At 37.8% G+C, this 20000-nt stretch overlaps 1 protein-coding gene across 4 annotated transcripts in view; it reads right to left on the bottom strand.

Annotated features, from left to right (window-relative positions):
* The window catches only part of LOC308705084 (uncharacterized protein), a 48681-nt gene that overhangs the window by 13588 nt on the left and 15093 nt on the right, over positions 1–20000 (bottom strand). Inside the window, exons 2-11 of one of the 4 annotated variants that reach the window (XM_081389914.1) lie at positions 18587–18646; positions 12565–12735; positions 6279–6782; positions 5331–5555; positions 3053–3148; positions 2665–2805; positions 1543–1638; positions 1046–1252; positions 409–513; positions 20–172 (exon numbers count right to left, since the gene is read on the bottom strand). In XM_081389914.1, coding sequence (XP_081246040.1) covers positions 20–172; positions 409–513; positions 1046–1252; positions 1543–1638; positions 2665–2805; positions 3053–3148; positions 5331–5555; positions 6279–6782; positions 12565–12597 — 1560 coding nt within the window. In that variant the 5' untranslated portion in view covers positions 12598–12735; positions 18587–18646. The remainder of the gene's footprint in view (positions 1–19; positions 173–408; positions 514–1045; positions 1253–1542; positions 1639–2664; positions 2806–3052; positions 3149–5330; positions 5556–6278; positions 6783–12564; positions 12736–18586; positions 18647–20000) is intronic. The other 3 variants (XM_081389915.1, XM_081389917.1, XM_081389916.1) reach the window with 3 other exon arrangements.

Below are 20000 nucleotides of genomic sequence, written 5' to 3'. Positions count from 1 at the left end.
TGTGTGTGTGTGTGTGTACCTCCGTCTCCAGTCTGAAAACAGTATTGCCGAGTTCGAGAGCTTTCTTGGTCTTGTTCTCCTTCTCGAGCTCCAGCTCCTCCAGACTGCGCTCAGTCAGCCACAGTTTCTCAGACACACTCTGAGCGTGTTGTGTTTGTTTCTCCAGAGCTTCCTACAGACACACACACACACACACACGGAAGATCAGACTCAGGACTAACACACACACAATAAAATACAACTAGCTAAAATAAAACACATTTATTTTATTTCAATTATTTTTCATGATGATTTTAGTTTTAACTAAAACAACCCTGCCATGAATATATCATTATGTACACTAGCATTTAAAAAGAAATAGTAATAATGATGACATTAAGAGAGTGTGTGTGTTTGTGTCGTACACACCTCTGTGTCTTGTATTTTGTTCTTGAGCGTCTGTTGCAGAAAGTTGAAGGCGTATTCTTGAGTGTTTGCTTCCACCATCACCTCACGTGCCTCCTTCAGCTCGTTCTACACACACACACACACCTGTCAATCATCTCCATCACCTGATCACGGCTCTAGAGTGCATTAGTGTCCGCTCACTTTTCTCCATTCATTTCTCCCATTGGGATTTAAAAAAAAGACGCCATGAACCAAAGCAAAACAGACTGTGAACTGAACATCTTTAGTGAGGGAAAGAACTACAATCCCATGATGCACTGCGAATGACTTAATCAAATAAAAAATGATGGAGGAATATAAAACTACTTATAGCGACTCCATTGCGTCATTTGCATTCATGGGAGTGGGCGGAGCTAACAAGCTCTAGTTTCGACTCTCTGATTGGTGGAATTTTCAGCACAGCATTATGGGTAATGTAGTTCTTCACCAGGAATTCCGCTGTTAAACACGATTATTTTAAGAATAAGTTGAAATAATGCAGGCTAACTGGTTCAACAGAAGCAAACACCATTGATTAGCAACCTCACAGCTCACAGTCTTTACAGGTTTATACGTTATCATTAAAAATCCGTGTCCTTATGGAGAAAACGAACTGTACCTCCATCTTTTTGAAGCGCTCCTGCATCACGTTGTTGTTGCTCTCTAACTCCACGATCCTCTCTCTCAGCCGGTTGGTCTCTCCCTGCATCTGAGTGTTGGTCCGCAGAAGATCTTCATTGTTCACCAGAAGTCCTCGCATCTCGAAGCGGATCTGATTCCTCTCCTTCTCCAGCTCGACGCTCTCCGCCTCCAGGAACTGGTTCCTCTGGAGCACATGCATCAACACACGTTAAAGATAATCTACATTTTCTGCATGAATTCTGTGGAAAAACTTGAGGATTTTTCTCTTACTGACAGCAGAGAACCATTGTAAAACTTATTGTAAAGTGTTTCCAGCTCATGCATGTCTATACAGACACTGGATTGATCTCAACAAAACACTGAGCAAAACATTTCAGTTTTTCTGAATGATTGCCAGTGGACAGAAACCTCTGGAGAACAACAGAAGAACACAGGTGTGTGTGTGGCTGTGGAGAGTGTGTGTTTGACACTGACCCTGCGACAGTCGTCCAGCTGATTGGTCAACTCCTGCACGTAATCACGCTTGTTCGGCTGGTTGTTTCGCTGCATGAGTTGACCCGGCGTCGCCTTCTGGAGAACAACAGTTCAAATACTTTTAATTTTTTACTTAGTTATAGTTAAACACAAAGTGTCAGTAAAACACCAATTTATGGCTATATTGAATAATAACTTTATAATAACTATATATACATATAAATATAAATAAAATGTAAGTTTAATTTTAAACTTTTAATTATACATTGAAATTAATATATATATACATAATTGTAAAATTATAAAATATAAATGTATTTATTTCATATATTCATATATATATATATATATATATATATATATATAGAATTATACTTAATTTAAATATATAATTTTATTTTAAATAGTAATTTATTTAATAACATGTATATATACATATATTATCTTTATATATATATTGAATATTTAATTAGTTATTGTATTATTTTATTTAATATACACACACATATATATAATTCATTTAAATCTATAATTTAAAAATGTTTTATACATTTATTTAATTACATTAAATATACATATATTACCATTACATAAATTAATTAAATATTTATTATATATATATTTGTGTGTGTGTGTGTGTGTGTGTATGTGTGTGTGTGTGTGTGTGTATGTATGTGTGCATAATGTATTACTATAGTTAATATAAATATTTTATTATATTATTTAAATTATATATATATCAAATTCTTAGTATAGAATTATAATTAATATATATGTATTTTGTATTATTCTATTTAAATTACACACACACACACATATATATATATATATATATGTATATATATATAAATCTATAATTTTTTTACTAAACTTTAAAAATTTGTAATATATATATATATGTGTGTGTATGTATGTATGCATAATGTATTAAAATAATTGTAATTAAAATAATTATGTTATTATTATATTATTTTAACAATAATTATATATCTATCTATATATTTATATATTTTTTTCCCAACAATTTCATAAAAACTATATTGACATGTTTTAGGGTGGTTTTATTAATAATCCTCATTCGACAGTAAAGGAAGGTTATGGTTTGCTGAGGAATAAACTCACGCTCACGTCTCGTCTGCGCGTCAGACTGTCGTAGCCGATGCGCGAGCGGTGACTGAGCGCCGGACTCGTAACGGGACTCACGCTTCGGTTCAGACCAAAGAGGTTAATCTCAGAGACGCCTGGTGACATCACTTCCTGTGTCTGATACAAACACAAAAGTCAAGTCCTGCAGTGTGACAGATGAAGTTTTATCTCGTGTAGTCTGGATTAATATGAAGTCACAAGAGCTATAATAATTATAAAAGAAGCGGATAATCATTGTTGAAGACATTTAAGTATTTATGTGACACTTTAGGTGTTCATTTACACACGGATGGAGCTGAAGTACATGTTCTGTCCACTAGAGGGACACACACTCATACACAAACACAGAATGTGACTTATTTACCTTAAAATCTGCCATTCTGCTGATGGGATTGTAGTCCAACGACAGCGTCGAATATGGACTGTTGAAAACTCTGGGAGGACTGTCAAAGCCGCCCATCTGGAGGAACACAGAGGCATTACTGCAAATGACTACTGTAAACACCTACTGTAAATGACAACTGTACATGGCTACTGTAAATGGCTACTGCAAATGACTACTGTAAATGGCTACTGTAAATGACAACTGTACATGGCTACTGTAAATGACAACTGTACATGGCTACTGTAAATGACTACTGTACAAAGCTACGGTAAAATGCCTAATGCAAACACCTACTGTACATGACTACTGTAAACGCCTACTGTACATGCCTATGTAAATGCCCACTGTAAATGACTTCTGTAAACACCCACTGTAAACGTCTACTGTGCATGGCTACTGTGAATGACTGCTCTAAACGCCTACTGTAAACGTCTACTGTACATGACTACTGTACATGACTACTGTAAATGCCTAATGTAAACGCCTAATGTAAACGCCTACTGTAACTGTCTACTGTAAACGCCTACTGTAAATTACTACTGTAACTGTCTACTGTAAACGCATACTGTAAATGACTACTGTAAACATCTACTATAAACGCATCCTCTAAACGCCAACTGTAAATGACTACTGTAAACGGCTACTGTAAATGACAACTGTACATGGCTACTGTAAATGACTACTGTAAGTGCCTACTGTAAACGCCTACTGTAAATGACAACTGTGCATGGCTACTGTAAATGACTACTGTAAATGCCTACTGTACATGCCTATGTAAATGCCTACTGTAAATGACTTCTGTAATCGTCTACTGTGAATGACTACTGAAAATGACTACTCTAAACACCCACTGTAAACGTCTACTGTAAATGATTAATGTACATGACTACTGTAAATGCCTACTGTAAATTACTACTGTAACTGTCTACTGTAAACACATACTGTAAATGACTACTGTAAACATCTACTATAAACGCATCCTCTAAACGCCAACTGTAAATGACTACTGTAAACGGCTACTGTAAATGACAACTGTACATGGCTACTGTAAATGACTACTGTAAGTGCCTACTGTAAACGCCTACTGTAAATGACAACTGTGCATGGCTACTGTAAATGACTACTGTAAATGCCTACTGTACATGACTATGTAAATGCCTACTGTAAATGACTTCTGTAATCGTCTACTGTGAATGACTACTGAAAATGACTACTCTAAACACCCACTGTAAACGTCTACTGTAAATGATTAATGTACATGACTACTGTAAATGCCTACTGTACATGACTACTGTAAATGCCTAATGCAAACGCCTACTGTAAACGCCTACTGTAAATAACTACTGTAAACGTCTACTGTAAACGACTACTGTAAACGCCTACGCTAACTGTCTACTGCAAATGCCTACTGTAAACGGCAACTGTAAATGACTACTGTAAACGCCTACTGTAACTGTCTAGTGTAAACGCCTACGGTAAATGACTACTGTAAATGCCTACTGTAAATGACTACTGTAAACACCTACTGTAAATGACTACTGTAAACGTCTACTCTAAACGCCAACTGTAAATGACTGCTGTAAACGCCTACTGTAAACGCCTACTGTAAACGTCTACTATAAACGCATACTCTAAACACCAACTGTAAATGACTAATGTAAACGACTACTGTAAACGCCTACTCAGTATCAGTATCAGGTAAAGCAGCATGTCGCTTTTTAAATGGACGACATAATGCATATAATAGTATCATAAAAAGGAATCATTTCTTATAATTGATGTAAAATAGGTATTTAAAATAAAACAAAATTGCTCCTTTTAAAATTAACATGTTATATTCAAACGATGCTGGCAGAACAAACACACCACACAGCAAAAAAAAAAAAAAAAAAAAAAAAATTAATATATTTTTATTATTAATAGTTAATTTTATATTTTTCAAAAAATTTCATTAAAAAAAATATATATATTTTTTAAATTATTATTCATTATTTATATTCATTGCAATATATTATATCATTATCAATATTATCATTTTATTTTTTTAAACAGTTCTGGAAGTTTTGTACCGCAAAAGTAGCTAATGCATTCGTTTCTGTTATTTTAGTATCATTGAGATTATAGTTATCATAATTAATTAATTAATTAATTAATTAATTAATATTGAATGAATTATAATTAATATCTATAATTTTTCTTTTATTTACATCATTTTTATTTTTACATTTTATTTCTATATTTTTTAGCGGACACTCACCCTGTCGGACATGCTGTCCCAGTCCCGGGACGACAGCGACTCCATGGACCCCCGCATGGCTGAGCTGATCCTCGTGAGGTTCCCGTTGGTCCCGTTGGAGCCCACGGAGCCGTTGGACCCCAGGAACAGCTGGTATTTGGGGTTGGGCCGGGCTTTAGGGGTGGAGGGTTCGTCTTCAGACGGAGGACTGCTGTGCTGCTTCTCCCCGTTGCAGCCGTTGGAATGCTGGGTAAGAGAGAGAGAGAGAGAGAGAGAGAGAGTGACGATAGAGCTGGGGTTCCAGAACCTTATTCAATCAAGTCAAGATCAGACGCATGTTGTGTAGTTACAAACACTGACACGCAACAAACACAGACATGCACATCTAAAGCGCTCATGCGCAGAAAAATTTAGAAAAAAAAATAATTATTACTTTTTTTTATATGAATTAAAAAAAATATATAATAATAATAATAATAATAATAATTAAAAAAATGCAATTAAAAAATAAAGTAAAATAAATTTAAATTAAATATAAATATAAATAAATAGAAGTAAAAAAAAATTGTAATTTTAATTTTAAATTAAATTATTTTAAATTAAAAAATTTAATTTCAAAAAATAAAATAAAATAATAAAATAATATTTTTATAAATCTAAAATAATATAAATAAAAAGGGAAATATAAAAATAAAAACGATTAGTAAAACCTATAATCATTTCTAAATTCCACTGGAACAACACTGCTCATGCGCAGACAAACGCTCTGGAACATCAGGACGAGTGTGTGGGATTGATTAGTATCAGAGCTGATTGATGAAGCGTGCAGCTGGAAATCAAACGGATGATTGACAGGTGGATGTGAGGCGAGTGGAGGATGATTGACAGGCTGATGTGAGGCGAGTGGAGATTCGCAGTGAAGCAGAGCGACTGACGACTGCGAGCGATCGGATCCGATCCCGGACTTACCGGACCTGGAACAGGAGCATCCGGACTCTCTGTCCTGGGCTTTTGTTGCTTGAGTTCTTTAGTGTTGTGTTTGTCATCTTTAGTGTTGTGTTTGTCATCTTTAGCATGTTTAATCTGATCTTCCTCCTTCTTCTTCTCTGTGATGGGACGTTTCTGCTCTGAGGTTTCTTGTAATTTGGGATCTGGTATTTCTCCGGATGACACCGGGATCTGGTTCTTCCCTCTTTCTTTGCTTTCATGTCTCATTTTCCCGGTATCGCGTCTGCTCGCGTCTTGACCTTTGACCTTCAGCGACCCGAGAGAGCGTGTAGTGAGTGATCCATCGAACCTGTAAATGAGATCCTTAACGCTTCCCGATCGTGTCAGATTGGATCCGGAGTTAAACGCCGTCTTCTTATTGGCCGCCCAGCTCCAGTCCTCGTCCTCCAGCGTGAGACTCTTCCCTTTAGACGCTCGATTTGAACTGTTTGTGTTGTGTTTAGAGACATCTTTCCTCTCTGTTCCCTAAGAAACACACACACACTCGATTGCATCTGCCGTTCTGAAGAAACATTCCCACCCGAGTTTTGCAACCGTTATATTCCCAAAGGAAAACGCACGAATCTCCCATCTAACGGCAATCGTGTCCGTATTACGACAGAACAGAACAGATGCGATTGAGTCACGAAACACAGTTTCACCCAGACGGAAAACTGAACAAATGAATCATATTTTCATTCTTTCCATTATTCTGATAAACATTCCTCCAATTTTTTGGAGATTATTTGCTAGCATGTAAATATGAGCAAAGAGCACAGTTTAGTATGAGGTAGCTTCATACTTTGGGAGTTTCAGTCTTCTGTTGTGCAAGGGATTGTGGGAAATATTACACCACAAATCATGCATGAACGCTTAGTTTGAAAATCCACACGAAATAGTGAGAAAGCATTATTTCATTTAATGTAAAGTAATTAAAAGTGAGGCCTTCTCTTTTGGAAAACTATCTCTTTTTTACGTAATTTTTATATAAATATATATATTTAGAATATATATGTTTTATTTAAATTATAAAATAACATCTATGAGTCATTGCATACGGCTACATTCATGATCGGAGACACTAGTTGTAATCTTGCTCACTATTGAGTACAGACAGCATGAGGAGTGTGAGGACACACACACACACACACACACACACACACACACACACACACACACACACACACACACACACACACACACACACACACACACACACACTGATGTGTAAAGGCGTCCACTTCTCACTCCGACACACTGCGTCCCGGGTGATCACATGACATTAGCATCACATGCACGCATCACACTGGCCTGTCATTGGCTGTCGCTGTCGACTACCATCACGCCACATCTGTCACTCATGAGGTCAGAGGTCACGCTCACACACACTCTGACCCGCAGATGAAGGAAACAGCAGAAGAGATTTAGGTAGTTTGGATATGTGATGGTATTATGGGGGTTACAAGGAAGTAATAAGTGTGTGAGTGTGTGTGAGAGACAGTGAGTTAGTGAGAGAGAGAGAGAGTGTGTGTGCGTGTGTGTGTGTGTGTGTGTGTGTGTGTGTGTGTGTGTGTGTGTGTGTGTGTGTGAGAATGAGAGTGTATGTGTGAGTGTGTAAATGAGAGTGAGTGTGAGTGTGTGTGTGCGTGTGTGTGAGTGAGTGTGTGTGTGAGTGAGTGAGTGAGTGAGTGAGTGTGTGTGTGTGTGTGTGAGAATGAGAGTGTATGTGTGAGTGTGTAAATGAGAGTGAGTGTGAGAGTGAGTGTGAGAGTGTGTGTGTGCGTGTGTGTGAGTGAGTGTGTGTGTGAGTGAGTGAGTGAGTGTGTGTGTGTGTGTGTGTGTGTGTGTGTGAGAGAATGAGAGTGTATGTGTGAGTGTGTAAATGAGAGTGAGTGTGAGAGTGAGTGTGAGAGTGTGTGTGTGTGTGTGTTTGTGTGTGCGTGTGTGTGAGTGAGTGTGTGAGTGTGTGTGTGTGTGTGTGCGTGCGTGCGTGCGAGCGAGTGTGTGTGTGTGTGTGTGTGTGTGTGTGTGTGAGTGAGTGAGTGTGTGTGTGTGTGAGTGAGTGAGTGTGTGTGTGTGTGTGTGTGTGTGTGTGTGTGTGTGTAGTTCTGTAAAGGTTCAGTGGTGTTGGATCAGATACGCTCATGTGAACAGTGAGTTCATAAGCCACTGGTCCGGACAAATGTAATTGCGTTCTGACATGTTACTTTGAGCTTTAGAGGATCAGGGAAAACGAGAGGCGATAAATCAGATTATATAAGCTCTGATTCTCATAGCGGCTCTTTTACAATCCCGTTCTTAACCCTTTAAATCCTCTCTATCACAGTTACAGCGACAGCCTCTAAATGATCAACGTGATCTGATTAACACTGTCTATTAGTTCATCTCTCAATCATTTTATTGCATTGCAATATAAGTTTCAAAACTAGAGCTTTGATCATAAAAAAGCATTAAATATCATCTTACTAACTCATATTATTGGCAGATATTGATATTTACATGACAAGTATCTGCTATGCTATTATAAAGATCTGATTGATTTATATTACAAGCATCAGAATTTCATCTTGCTTTTTTCCCATACAAATCAGGATATGAACAAAAAAGCATATTTTTGGCTCAGTTTGGGCCTCTGGATAAAATCGAGCTATTTATTGAGCTTGATGTATAAAATATGATGCAAAAAAAACACTTTTCCATTTAAAAAAAAATAAATTCGATTATCTCATATATCAGGCTTTAAAGGGTTAAAATAATAAAATCCCAAACAGCCGGTCCTCTGTAAACACGACACACAATCTCAGATAAACATGTGCTCAGAATACTGGAGTTACCACCATCACGCAATATTTCACGTAATTAAAGTGTAATTATGTAAATGAGGGTCCGGTGGGCGATTTTAAGGCCTAATCCAGGGACTGGCCTAGCGCTCTTCCCCGGGGACGCTGCACTGATCTCCGGGTAACGGGCCGAGCGTATCCCGGGTCAGCGACGACGCCAATCACTTACAGTGTTTAAGAGCTCGCGGAGGATTATCGCTTAATCTACGATTTAATGTGATTAATTTCCACCAAATACGATTTCATTCGGCAGGACGTCCCCTGAGACGAGGCTGCGTCTGTGTTTCGGAGCAGTAAATTGAAATAAATGACATCATATAAGCCTGTGACAGCCTGGCATTTATGAATATGACAGAGATGATTAACGTTATGAAGATGCGACACGTTTGCTGAAATAAACTCCCTGAAATCCCAGGAGGCGGGGTTTAGTATGGAAATGAGGTCAGGTGACAGAGGCGTGAGAGTGACCGGCTGTCCGTCGTACCTTCACATCGGCCTCATTCTCACACACACACACACACACACACACACACACACACACACACACACACAGAGACAGGAACTCAACATCTGTACGGGCGAATCTCAGGTCATGTTTTACACCCAAACCAAAAGAAAAACACAATAACTATGTATAAAGAAATTAATCCTATTTTAGGCTTATGTTTTTTACGTGTTTTTTTTTTTATTATTGTATTTGCATTTAGGTCTTATTACAGTAATTATGAAAAACATTTTTTATAACATTTCACCATAGAATAAAAAAAATCTAATTAAGCCTATTTTGCAAATATACCTATTATTAACATTTATATCATTTTTTTTAATCTAAAGAAAAACATGTCTGGTTAATTATTTCAAAAGAGAAAAAGAAAACAATTATATATGTGATGATGGGGGAATGTTTAATTGTCATTAAAATACAATAAAAAACATAATTGTCCAACAGTAGGCTTAATTTTCTTAATGCTATAATGCTTTGTGTGTGTGTGTGTGTGTGTGTGTGTGTGTGCGTGCGTGCGTGCGTGTGTGCGTGCGTGTAAGAGTGTGTGCATGTGTGTATGTTTGAGTGTGTGTGTGTGTGTGTGTGTGTGTGTGTGTGTGTGTGTTTCCCTCAGGGTCTGGTGGAGTAACATATGGTGCTGGATCGAGGATGCGCTCTGACCCAGTTTACTGTGATCCTGCGCTCAAATTCACACTCACTGCGTCTGAGCTCTTCAATTCACACGATAAAACTACATTTATACATTAATATGAAAATATGAGTGGCAAATGTCACAGAAAATCATGGATGGTTGCCAGAATGTGTAGTTTTAGCATCTATTTTACGTTGCTAGGGTGTTGTGAGTGGTTGCCATGTGGTTACTAAAGAGTTTTAATAACACTTAAAGCCTTTGTGTTTCATGCATTATAAAAGTATTCATATTGTACATTATATTGCATTATAAATAATTGCAGCTCAAGTTAAAATGCATTCCTCGTTACATCTGAAATTGTTTGTCGTGTGTTTTAATGTTTTAAAGGTGTAACAATGAATAGATAAGTATAATAGTGCTTACAATTATTCATGAAATCATACAATATATTAAACATAATTCATTATATATACAGGCTGTAAGTAAAGTGTTTTTAGTTTCTAACACTAACTAAAGGTTGCAGCACTAGTGATGATTGACTTGCACAAACTACTAGTAATGCATTTATAACACTGTATATATGTACTATAAAATATTTAAATTAAAGGGGTGGTTGATTATGATTTCACTTTTCTAACTTTAGTTAGCGTGTAATGTTGCTGTTTGATCATAAACAACATCTGCAAAGTTACAACGCTCAAAGTTCAGAGCAAAGGGAGATATTTGCTTTTACAGAAATCGCTTTTTAAGGACTACAACAAACGGCTGGTAGAGACTACACCACATTCCTCCCGGGTTAGTGACATCACCAACCCTAGAATTTACATTAACCCCGCCCCCTGAACACAATTTATAGATTATCATGACAGAATATGCTAATCAGTGACTAGAAGATAACTACACATAAGCTTCATAAATTCATCAACTAACCGTTCAGAAATGTCCTGTTGCTTCTACATGTTGTCACTTCTTCTTGAGTCTCTCCATCATTGTCTGACTCCGGTTTGAACATAAAAGGCTAAAAGTTTTTGAAATGTTCAATGCGTGTGTGTGTGAGGTAAAGGGACACAAGCTGTTGAAGCTCCGCCCCCTGCGCCAGGAGCAGCAGCTCATTTGCATTTAAAGGGACAGACACAAAACGGGATGTTTTTGCTCACCCTCAAATAGTAAACTTTAACATGCTATATAAAAATACCTGTGGGGTATTTTGAGCTAAAACTTCACACACACACACTCTGGGGACATCTGATATTTATTTTACATCTTGTGTAAAGGGCATTAAACCGCCCCTTTAATGATATCTACAATACATTGATGTTGGTTCTGTTCTGTTCACCCTAAGGGGGGTTATTGCCGCTCTTATCCACGCTAGGCTGCCCAGAACAGAACCATACCGCCAATCCTAACTGTATGCTAATTGTCATTCGTCTTTGATGATGGTGGTCCTGACAGAAATGCACCTCGGGTTTATCGAATCTAATTCATCAGCAATAAAACCCACAAATGTTCGTCCAACATCAAAAGGCAACGTCAAAATCTCTGGAGAAAAGAGCGAAACAACAGAATGTGAGCAAAAGCCCTGAATGACAACACATGGCGACTGAGAACGAGACACGACGGAGGAGAAGAAGAGTGTGTGTGAGTGTGTGTGAAGCTCCAGGTGAGCGGACAGATGCTCCGTCAGATCCAGCGCTCAACATTAGCAACATCTGGAGCCGTTTAAACAAATACATATCAAAAGACACACACACACACACACACACACACACACACACACACACACACACACACACACACACACACACACTCACAAACAGTCTCCCTCATACACACACACACACACACACACACACACACACACACACACACACACACACTGAAATAAACAAATAAAACCTTACTGTAAAGTGTTAGCCTTCTTTTTAATGTTCAATATTTAAATGTATTTCTTGTAATGTAAATGTATCATATTTTAAGCAGTAGTTAGCGAAAACTGACAAAATATTTGTAATTAGGAAACTTTTATAGTTAACTAAACCATGGGAAAAATGTATTTCCGTTAATTGAAATAAAATAAACCTGAACTAAAACTGAAGCTCCAATATATCATAAGTGTGTATAATGATTTCCTGCAGCGCTGACCTTCTGACCTTCTGTTTCCAGTTTATTTAGTCAATAATCATTCTTAAAAAAAGTTGTTTGAATTCAACTCTCGTTCACATCGGATTGCGAGTGCAGTCGATATTCATCCGTGTTGTTGAGAGGTGTGTGTGTGTGTGTGTGTGTGTTTACCGTGCTGGATTCCTGCGCACTCATTCCTGGCATCCCGTTGGTCAGTTTGTCACTCAGTTGGTTCAGTTTCTCCAGACGTCCTTTCCCAGCGAGTCCTGCTCCCGTAAACACAGTCCTTACAAGCCGGAGATGTTTCCCACGATGCACTGCAGCAGATCTGGAGATATACAACTAAAACACAAGGAAAGAGAAGAAAATAAACGCATGAAACCTCAGGAGGCCACGTCTGAAAACCAACAGAGAAAACATTACTTGTGTGAAAATTCTCACTGAAAGTTTATAAACTGAACATCAATCCTAAAATAATTATTATTTCTGCAGAATCATTCCTGAAAAGATGCATTGATGCAGTGTGTGTTTCCTCCACCAGAGGGAGACATGCGCACACATCAGTGGAGTGACCATCACGCCTCAAAGCACAAGAACTGATGGTATACAAGAGGGAAATATCACTTCAGAAACTCTAAAAACTGATCGAAATAAACAAAACAATGATCAAATGATCAATTAATATAGATCAGTAATCAATAAGATGCATTATTTCACATTATCACTGATTCTTAATGTTGAAGAATCAAAGATATTAAGAAATGATGCATCTTCAAAATCAAATCATCTATATCTGACAGATTTGGCAAAAATGGCCAATTTTTTTGCATGTGTTCATAATTTCTTTGTAGACATTTTCTTTTTTTTTCATTGCATTATTCTTTTATTAAATGATGCATCTTAAATTAAATGATTAATACTAATAATGATCAGTTCAAATTTAGAGTAAGACATTTGTTTTTCTTTCAGACTGAACTGTGATACTCTATAAAGCAATATTGAAAACATCAGCAAAAAGGGAAAAATATTAAGATAAAAGACTGAGGTTATGGAGAAAATCATGAGGGCATCTACAGCAGTGACGTCTGGAGGGGATATTTATGTTTAATGACACTACAAGTTCAATTAAACATCAAAATATTAGGAAAATATTTCATATTTGTTTTAAATGTATAAAAATGAGGAAGACCAAAACTCTAAACTCGACTTATTTGGCAAACCACAGCTACAAAACAATGCATAAAAAAATTAAAAGTTATTAATATTTCATTGGTTCTCTTTTGTTTTTGCATGCGTTCATAATTCCTTTGTATTTCAGCACGGACAAAAATTGTCATGTTTCATTGCGTTATTATCACAAATAAAACAGCCGACTCAATGCACAACTACGCAACATGCTTACAAAATCTTTGACTAATGTTTGAATGATGTTTTGTCACATAGCGGTGATGTAATGAGGACTGAGCCGACGAGCATCTGTTAATGCAGCGCATCTGAACCCTCTTTAACCTTTTGTTTACAGTGCGTTTGGAAATGAGGTCCGGACGACCCCGCCGGGCTCCCGCGGCCCTCACTGCCAGCTGTCGGCTCGCAAACACACACCACACACACACACACACACACACACACACACACACACACACACACACACACACACCACCATCACCCGCCAGCGCTCAGACGGACACGCTTTAGATGCAACGATCGCATGGAAAAACAGAATTCAGACACCTGGGAATAGTTCAATTAAACAATAAACCTAGTGATTTTACCACAAACAACTGGTGCCGAACTGAAGAGTCTTATAACATGACCTTACTATTTTTTTTAAATATATTAATAAGGTCAATATTGTATAATCCATATTTGATGAATCTGAATGTGATGGTGAGTCCAGAGAAAGTCATCTGAAGGAAACCCGGCGCCCAGAGACACGAGACGAGAGGTCAGACACAGCAAATAAACCTCTCAGAGAGCCAAGACTCATCCAGAGCCAAGAGACGCCCACAGGGAGAGGCAGAAGGTCACACACACACACACACACACACACACACACACACACACCACAACTTTGTTTTGCCCTCGTAAGGAACACTGGGAACATTTCAATTTCACTTAGGGTGTTCTGAGTGTTTTAGGCTGTTGCTATGGAATTGCTAGGGTGTTTTCAAAAGTTTTAGGCTGTACCTATGGAGTTGTTAGGGTGTTTTCAAGCATTTTAGGCTGTTGCTTTGCAGTCACTAAGGTGTTCTGAGAGATTTAGGCTGTTGCTATGCAGTTGCTAGGGAGTTTTCGAGCATTTTAGGCTGTTGCTATGCAGTCACTAAGGTGTTCTGAATGTTTTAGGTTGTTGCTATTCAGTTGCTAGGGTGTTCTGAGTATTTTAGACTGTTGCTATGCAGTTGTTAGGGTATTCTGAGTGTTTTAGACTGTTGCTATGCAGTTGTTAGGGTATTCTGAGTGTTTTAGGCTGTTGCTGTGCAGTTGCTAGGGTGTTATGAGTGTTTTAGACTGTTGCTATGCAGTTGTTAGGGTATTCTGAGTGTTTTAGGCTGTTGCTGTGCAGTTGTTAGGGTATTCTGAGTGTTTTAGGTTGTTGCTATGCAGTTGCTAGGTTGTTCTGAGTATTTTAGGCGTTGCTGTGCAGTTGCTAGGGTATTCTGAGTGTTTTAGGCTGTTTCTGTGCAGTTGCTAGGGTGTTCTGAGTGTTTTAGGCTGTTTCTGTGCAGTTGCTAGGGTGTTCTGAGTGTTTTAGAAAAGTTGCTATGCAGTTGGTAGGGTGTTCTGAGTGTTTTAGGCTGTTGCTATGCAGTTGCTAGGGTGTTCTGAGTGTTTTAGGCTGTTGCTGTGCAGTTGCTAGGGTATTCTGAGTGTTTTAGACAGTTGCTATGCAGTTGCTAGGGTGTTTTGACTATTTTAGTCTTTTGCTATTCAGTTGCTAGGGTGTTCTGAGTGTTTTAGGCTGTTACTATGCAGTTGCTAGGGTGTTCTGAGTGTTTTAGGTTGTTGCTATGCAGTTGCTAGGGTGTTCTGCTGTTGGGGTCAACACTGAGGTCCAGTTGTTCCCATCACAGCACTATGAGCACTAGCACTTGTAATGACTCACTAACTGCACTACCACTGTGAGATTAAACCAAACGCTGAGTTCCTCTCGACCAATCACAGTGCGTGTGAGCGACAGATGAGGCTGGGTAATGAGGAACAGGTGCGAACGAATCGGCCCTTTCCAAACACATCCCTGTTAATTTATGAGCTGAGATCTGCCCATGGTTTCTTTCCAGGACACAAAAAAAACACAAAACTTCAGGAACACAAGAAGTTCAATACGGCACGATTAAAGCCCTGCAAAACCAGACCAACTCCATTCCATTAATTATGAAAACATGATTGACTTATTGATAAGAGCAACTGACAGAAGCATCACGGAAAACAGATGCATGTGAGACGGACACTTAAATCCCTAAAATCTTTAGAATGCATCGTGTTTTGTTTATTGTTGCTCGTTTAATGGTTTAGCTGCTATTTGAAGAAAAAAAAATGTTTCAGTTCAGATTAAAGCACTTTGTCATCAGATAATATCACCATAAAGGCTCTGCACTCGTGGGATTACACAGATTCTGGTTGTTATTTTTCCGAGGAAATCGAGCGATTCTGGCGGACTGATGTGAATTTCCCAAGACGAGTAACAACTTGAGTCGGTTCTGAACGACGGACCAGTTTAATTTTGGTTTCAAGTGCAAGTTGATGCAATTAAATCATTACGTGTGAACAAAAGAACAGGACGTTAGAAAGGAGAAGTTTCCTGGCAGGAGGAGGGAACACTGAGACGTGCTCGGACTCGATCCCGATGATCCCCGATGATAAAGGTGAACTGAGGACGGGATTTACTGACACACGCGCTGATGTCACTGACAGAACAAAGACAGATCCGCATTAACAGGGTTAATATGCAAATCAGACTCCAGCTAAAGAGTTAATTCAGCCGGAACAGATGCTGGAATGAGGGATTATAGAGGAATGAGAGACAGACATATTCTCAAAGAAAGGAAGACGAAATAAATAAAAATAACAAATGAAAGATAGACAAAGAAAAAAATATAATAAAAAATTCACATACACATATACATGTATATATACTAGGGCTGTCAATCGATTAAATTTTTTAATCGCGATTAATCGCATGGTTGTCATGAGTTAACTCGCGATTAATCGCATTTAATCGCACATTTTTTATTTGTTCTAAATATACCTTAAATTAATACTTTTCAAGTTTGTAATACTCTAATCAACGTGGGCATTGATAAATATAGATGCTTTATGCAAATGTATGTTTATTATTGAAACCAGTCAATATAGCATGAAGACGAGACATGTTTCAAAGGTCATAGATGTTTTTCAAAGAACTTGTTCATGTCTATTAGACACATGTAGAAAGAAAAAAGAAATACCAGGTTCCCATTACTTCTCTTTCTTTGCACTGAGCAATTTACTAACACAAACATGTTTAGATTTTTGCATGACATGCAGGGCAGCTCTTCTGAAAATGCTAAATGTACATTTAGCATTTATTATTACATTGTAGTTTGTCTCTCTCTGTGCCCATTTTGATGAAGCTAAATTCTCAATACATTCTCAATAAAACGTATATTTTACTGTTTCTGTTGTCAAACAACGGAATGAATTTGAAATGGTGACTGAAACGCGACCAAATAAACATAACCAGCTCTCCCTTCCAAGACGTTAATCTGCACAAAAATTCTGATAATCGAGCCGTCGTCTGGTGAAATCAAATACACATAAGCTAAAAACAATATCCGTGCTCTGATTTCGGCTATATTTGTAAAATTAGAGAAGCAACATAATATCTGTGTTTAACTGAATTAAAGCGCTGCTCCTCCGCGTGAGACGCAGAGAGCGAGAGAGAGAGAGAGAGAGAGAGAGAGAGAGATAGAGAGAGAGAGCGAGAGAGAGAGAGGCGCGCGCGCGTGCTGGGAGAGCAGTACCGGCGGTACCGGTATATTCTCAGAAACTAAATAAGGTTTGGGCGCTTTGTTGAAGGGAAAAAAATCGCTAAAGGGGTCTGCAATGTGGCTAAGTTAGCAACACTGTGTATCTGCATTTCTCCAACTAGGTTTTGGGCCACGGGTCAAACAGAAAATACGCGCTGCGTTAATCGTCCGTTAAAAAAATTAGTGCCGTTAATATGATTTTGCGTTAACGCGTTATTAACGCGCTAAATTTGACAGCCCTAATATATACATATATACAAAGAAAAAAATAAAGAAAAATAAATAAACAAAAAAATTAAAAGAAAGAAAATACAAATAAATGAAAAACAAAGAACGAAAAACAAAGAAAAAAAAAACAAGTATATAGAATAAAAGAAACAAGTAAATAAAACTAAATGTAAAAAGTTATTATAAACAAATAAATAGGCTAATATAAAATAAACAAATAAAAACAAAACAAATAAATAAATAAATAAAAAATACATTTAAAAAGAATAAAAGAGAAAAAAAATTAAATATATACATTTAAAAAAAAAAGAAATAAATATAAATAAATGTAAAAATTGAATAAAGAAAAAGCATAAGAAAGAAAGAAGTAGCACATGATGTGCGTTTACACCGAGATCAGAACACACACAACACACACACACACACACACACACACACACACACACACACACACACACACACACACACACACACACACACACATGACGTCTAGTTGCACAGCAGCAAAGCATGCTGAGATCTGTCTGATTTGTCACTTAAACTACTGGACAAACTCATCATGATGTAATATTTAATATTCGTCTCTGCAAATTATGCTAATTACATATAATACATTGTGTAATGTAGCTCCTTTGTGTGTGTGTGTGTGTGTGTGTGTGTGTGTGTGTGTGTGTGTGTGTGTGTGTGTGTGTGTGTGTGTCTGAGCGTGTGTGTGTGTGTGTGTGTGTGTGTGTGTGTGTGTGTGTGTGTGTGTGTGTGTGTGTGTGTGTGTGTGTGTGAGTGAATAACAAACATTATAACATCACATAGCTCTAAACGGGTAATTACTTCATGTACACTCCAATAGTCATGAAACTGATGTACATATTTGAATAAATATTCATATTTGATGTAAAACACATAAACAGGAGATCTGTCATGCATGTTTGTATAAGGCGTATTAATGGAAGACTCACGTGGTGTTTTTCTGCTGTTACTCTACAGTTCCTCAAATTCTCTCTGTCTTCAGCAAAACACTGTTGACAAACACACACACACTCATATAAAAGATGATTTTAAACTGACTACGTGTCACTATAATGCATAAACACACACACACACACACACACACACACACACACACGTACACACACACACACACATACACACACACACACACACAGTGAGATTTTCAGCCCCAGATGGGAGAAACACAGACAGAAGACTTCAATCTGTCTGATCTGCTGCTACAATCACAACACATCTCACACGTGTGTGTGTGTGTGTGTGTGTGTGTGTGTGTGTGTGTGTGTGTGTGTGTGTGTGTCTCCAGCCTCCATTTTAAAGCCCAAATTATGCTCTTTTTCTAAGTCTTGATATTTTAGTCTCTACTAGAACAGGTTTTCCAGCTTGAATGTTGATTATTTTCCTCATATTCTCCATTGTTGCGGCTCCTCTCTTCCCAGTCTGTCAGTAACGCTCTGTTTACTTCCTGTCTCTATGAAGCCCCTCCTTCTGAAAAGCACACTGTGCTCTGATTGGTCGGCTGGAGCAGTGTGTTGTGATTGGTCGAGCGCTTCGAGTGTGTTTGGGAAATGTCCCGCTCTTACCATAACCACCAGTTTAACACACTACTAACTAACTCAACCAGGCCCCGCCCCTTTATTCTGCGCATGAATTATTATAATGAGGAATATTGTGACGTGTTCGTTCCCGGAAGAAACTCAAGACTACAATGGAGGCGTTTCAGGAGTTCAGAAACACTGACTCTGATATACAGAAGAACTCTGAGCTCAAACAGCGACATTACACACACTGAAGAAACATGAACATGTGAAAACACAGAATAGTTCCTCTTTTACATGCATTTATTTCATCCTCTGAACGACACACACACGTGTGTGTGAGAAAGAAGAGACAAGCACTAATCATTAACACACGCCGTTTTAAAAACTCTTTCTGCACGTTAATCATTTATTAGTGTGTAAATGACTTTGACATTTGCCACAAACACCTCAAATTCATCATCGGGAAACACTGAATAAGTGTGGAAACTCAGGCTGGCATATTAATATATCACTTTTTGAAACATGCCATACTACTATTTCTGCAGTGTGAGTGTGTGTGACATTTCTGCAGTGTGCAGTGTGTGTGTGACATTTCTGCATGCAGCAACAGCGGATGATATTCAACATCTGAGTGTTTCAGAAATATAAACTGGTACCAGTGTCACATGATCCTTCAGAAATCATTCTGATATGATGATTTGATGCTCAAAAAAATATTTATGATTATTATCAATGTTGAAAACAGCTTCATATTTGTGTGGAAACTACTTTTATTCAGAGAGGACACATTAAGTTGATCAAAAGTGACAGTAACGACATTTAA

The sequence above is a fragment of the Scardinius erythrophthalmus genome, assembly GCF_964197995.2.
Source record: "Scardinius erythrophthalmus genome assembly, chromosome: 17".
Lineage (NCBI taxonomy): Eukaryota > Metazoa > Chordata > Actinopteri > Cypriniformes > Leuciscidae > Scardinius > Scardinius erythrophthalmus.
Note: the sequence above shows the minus strand (reverse complement) of the source record. Positions and strands in the feature narration are given on the sequence as shown.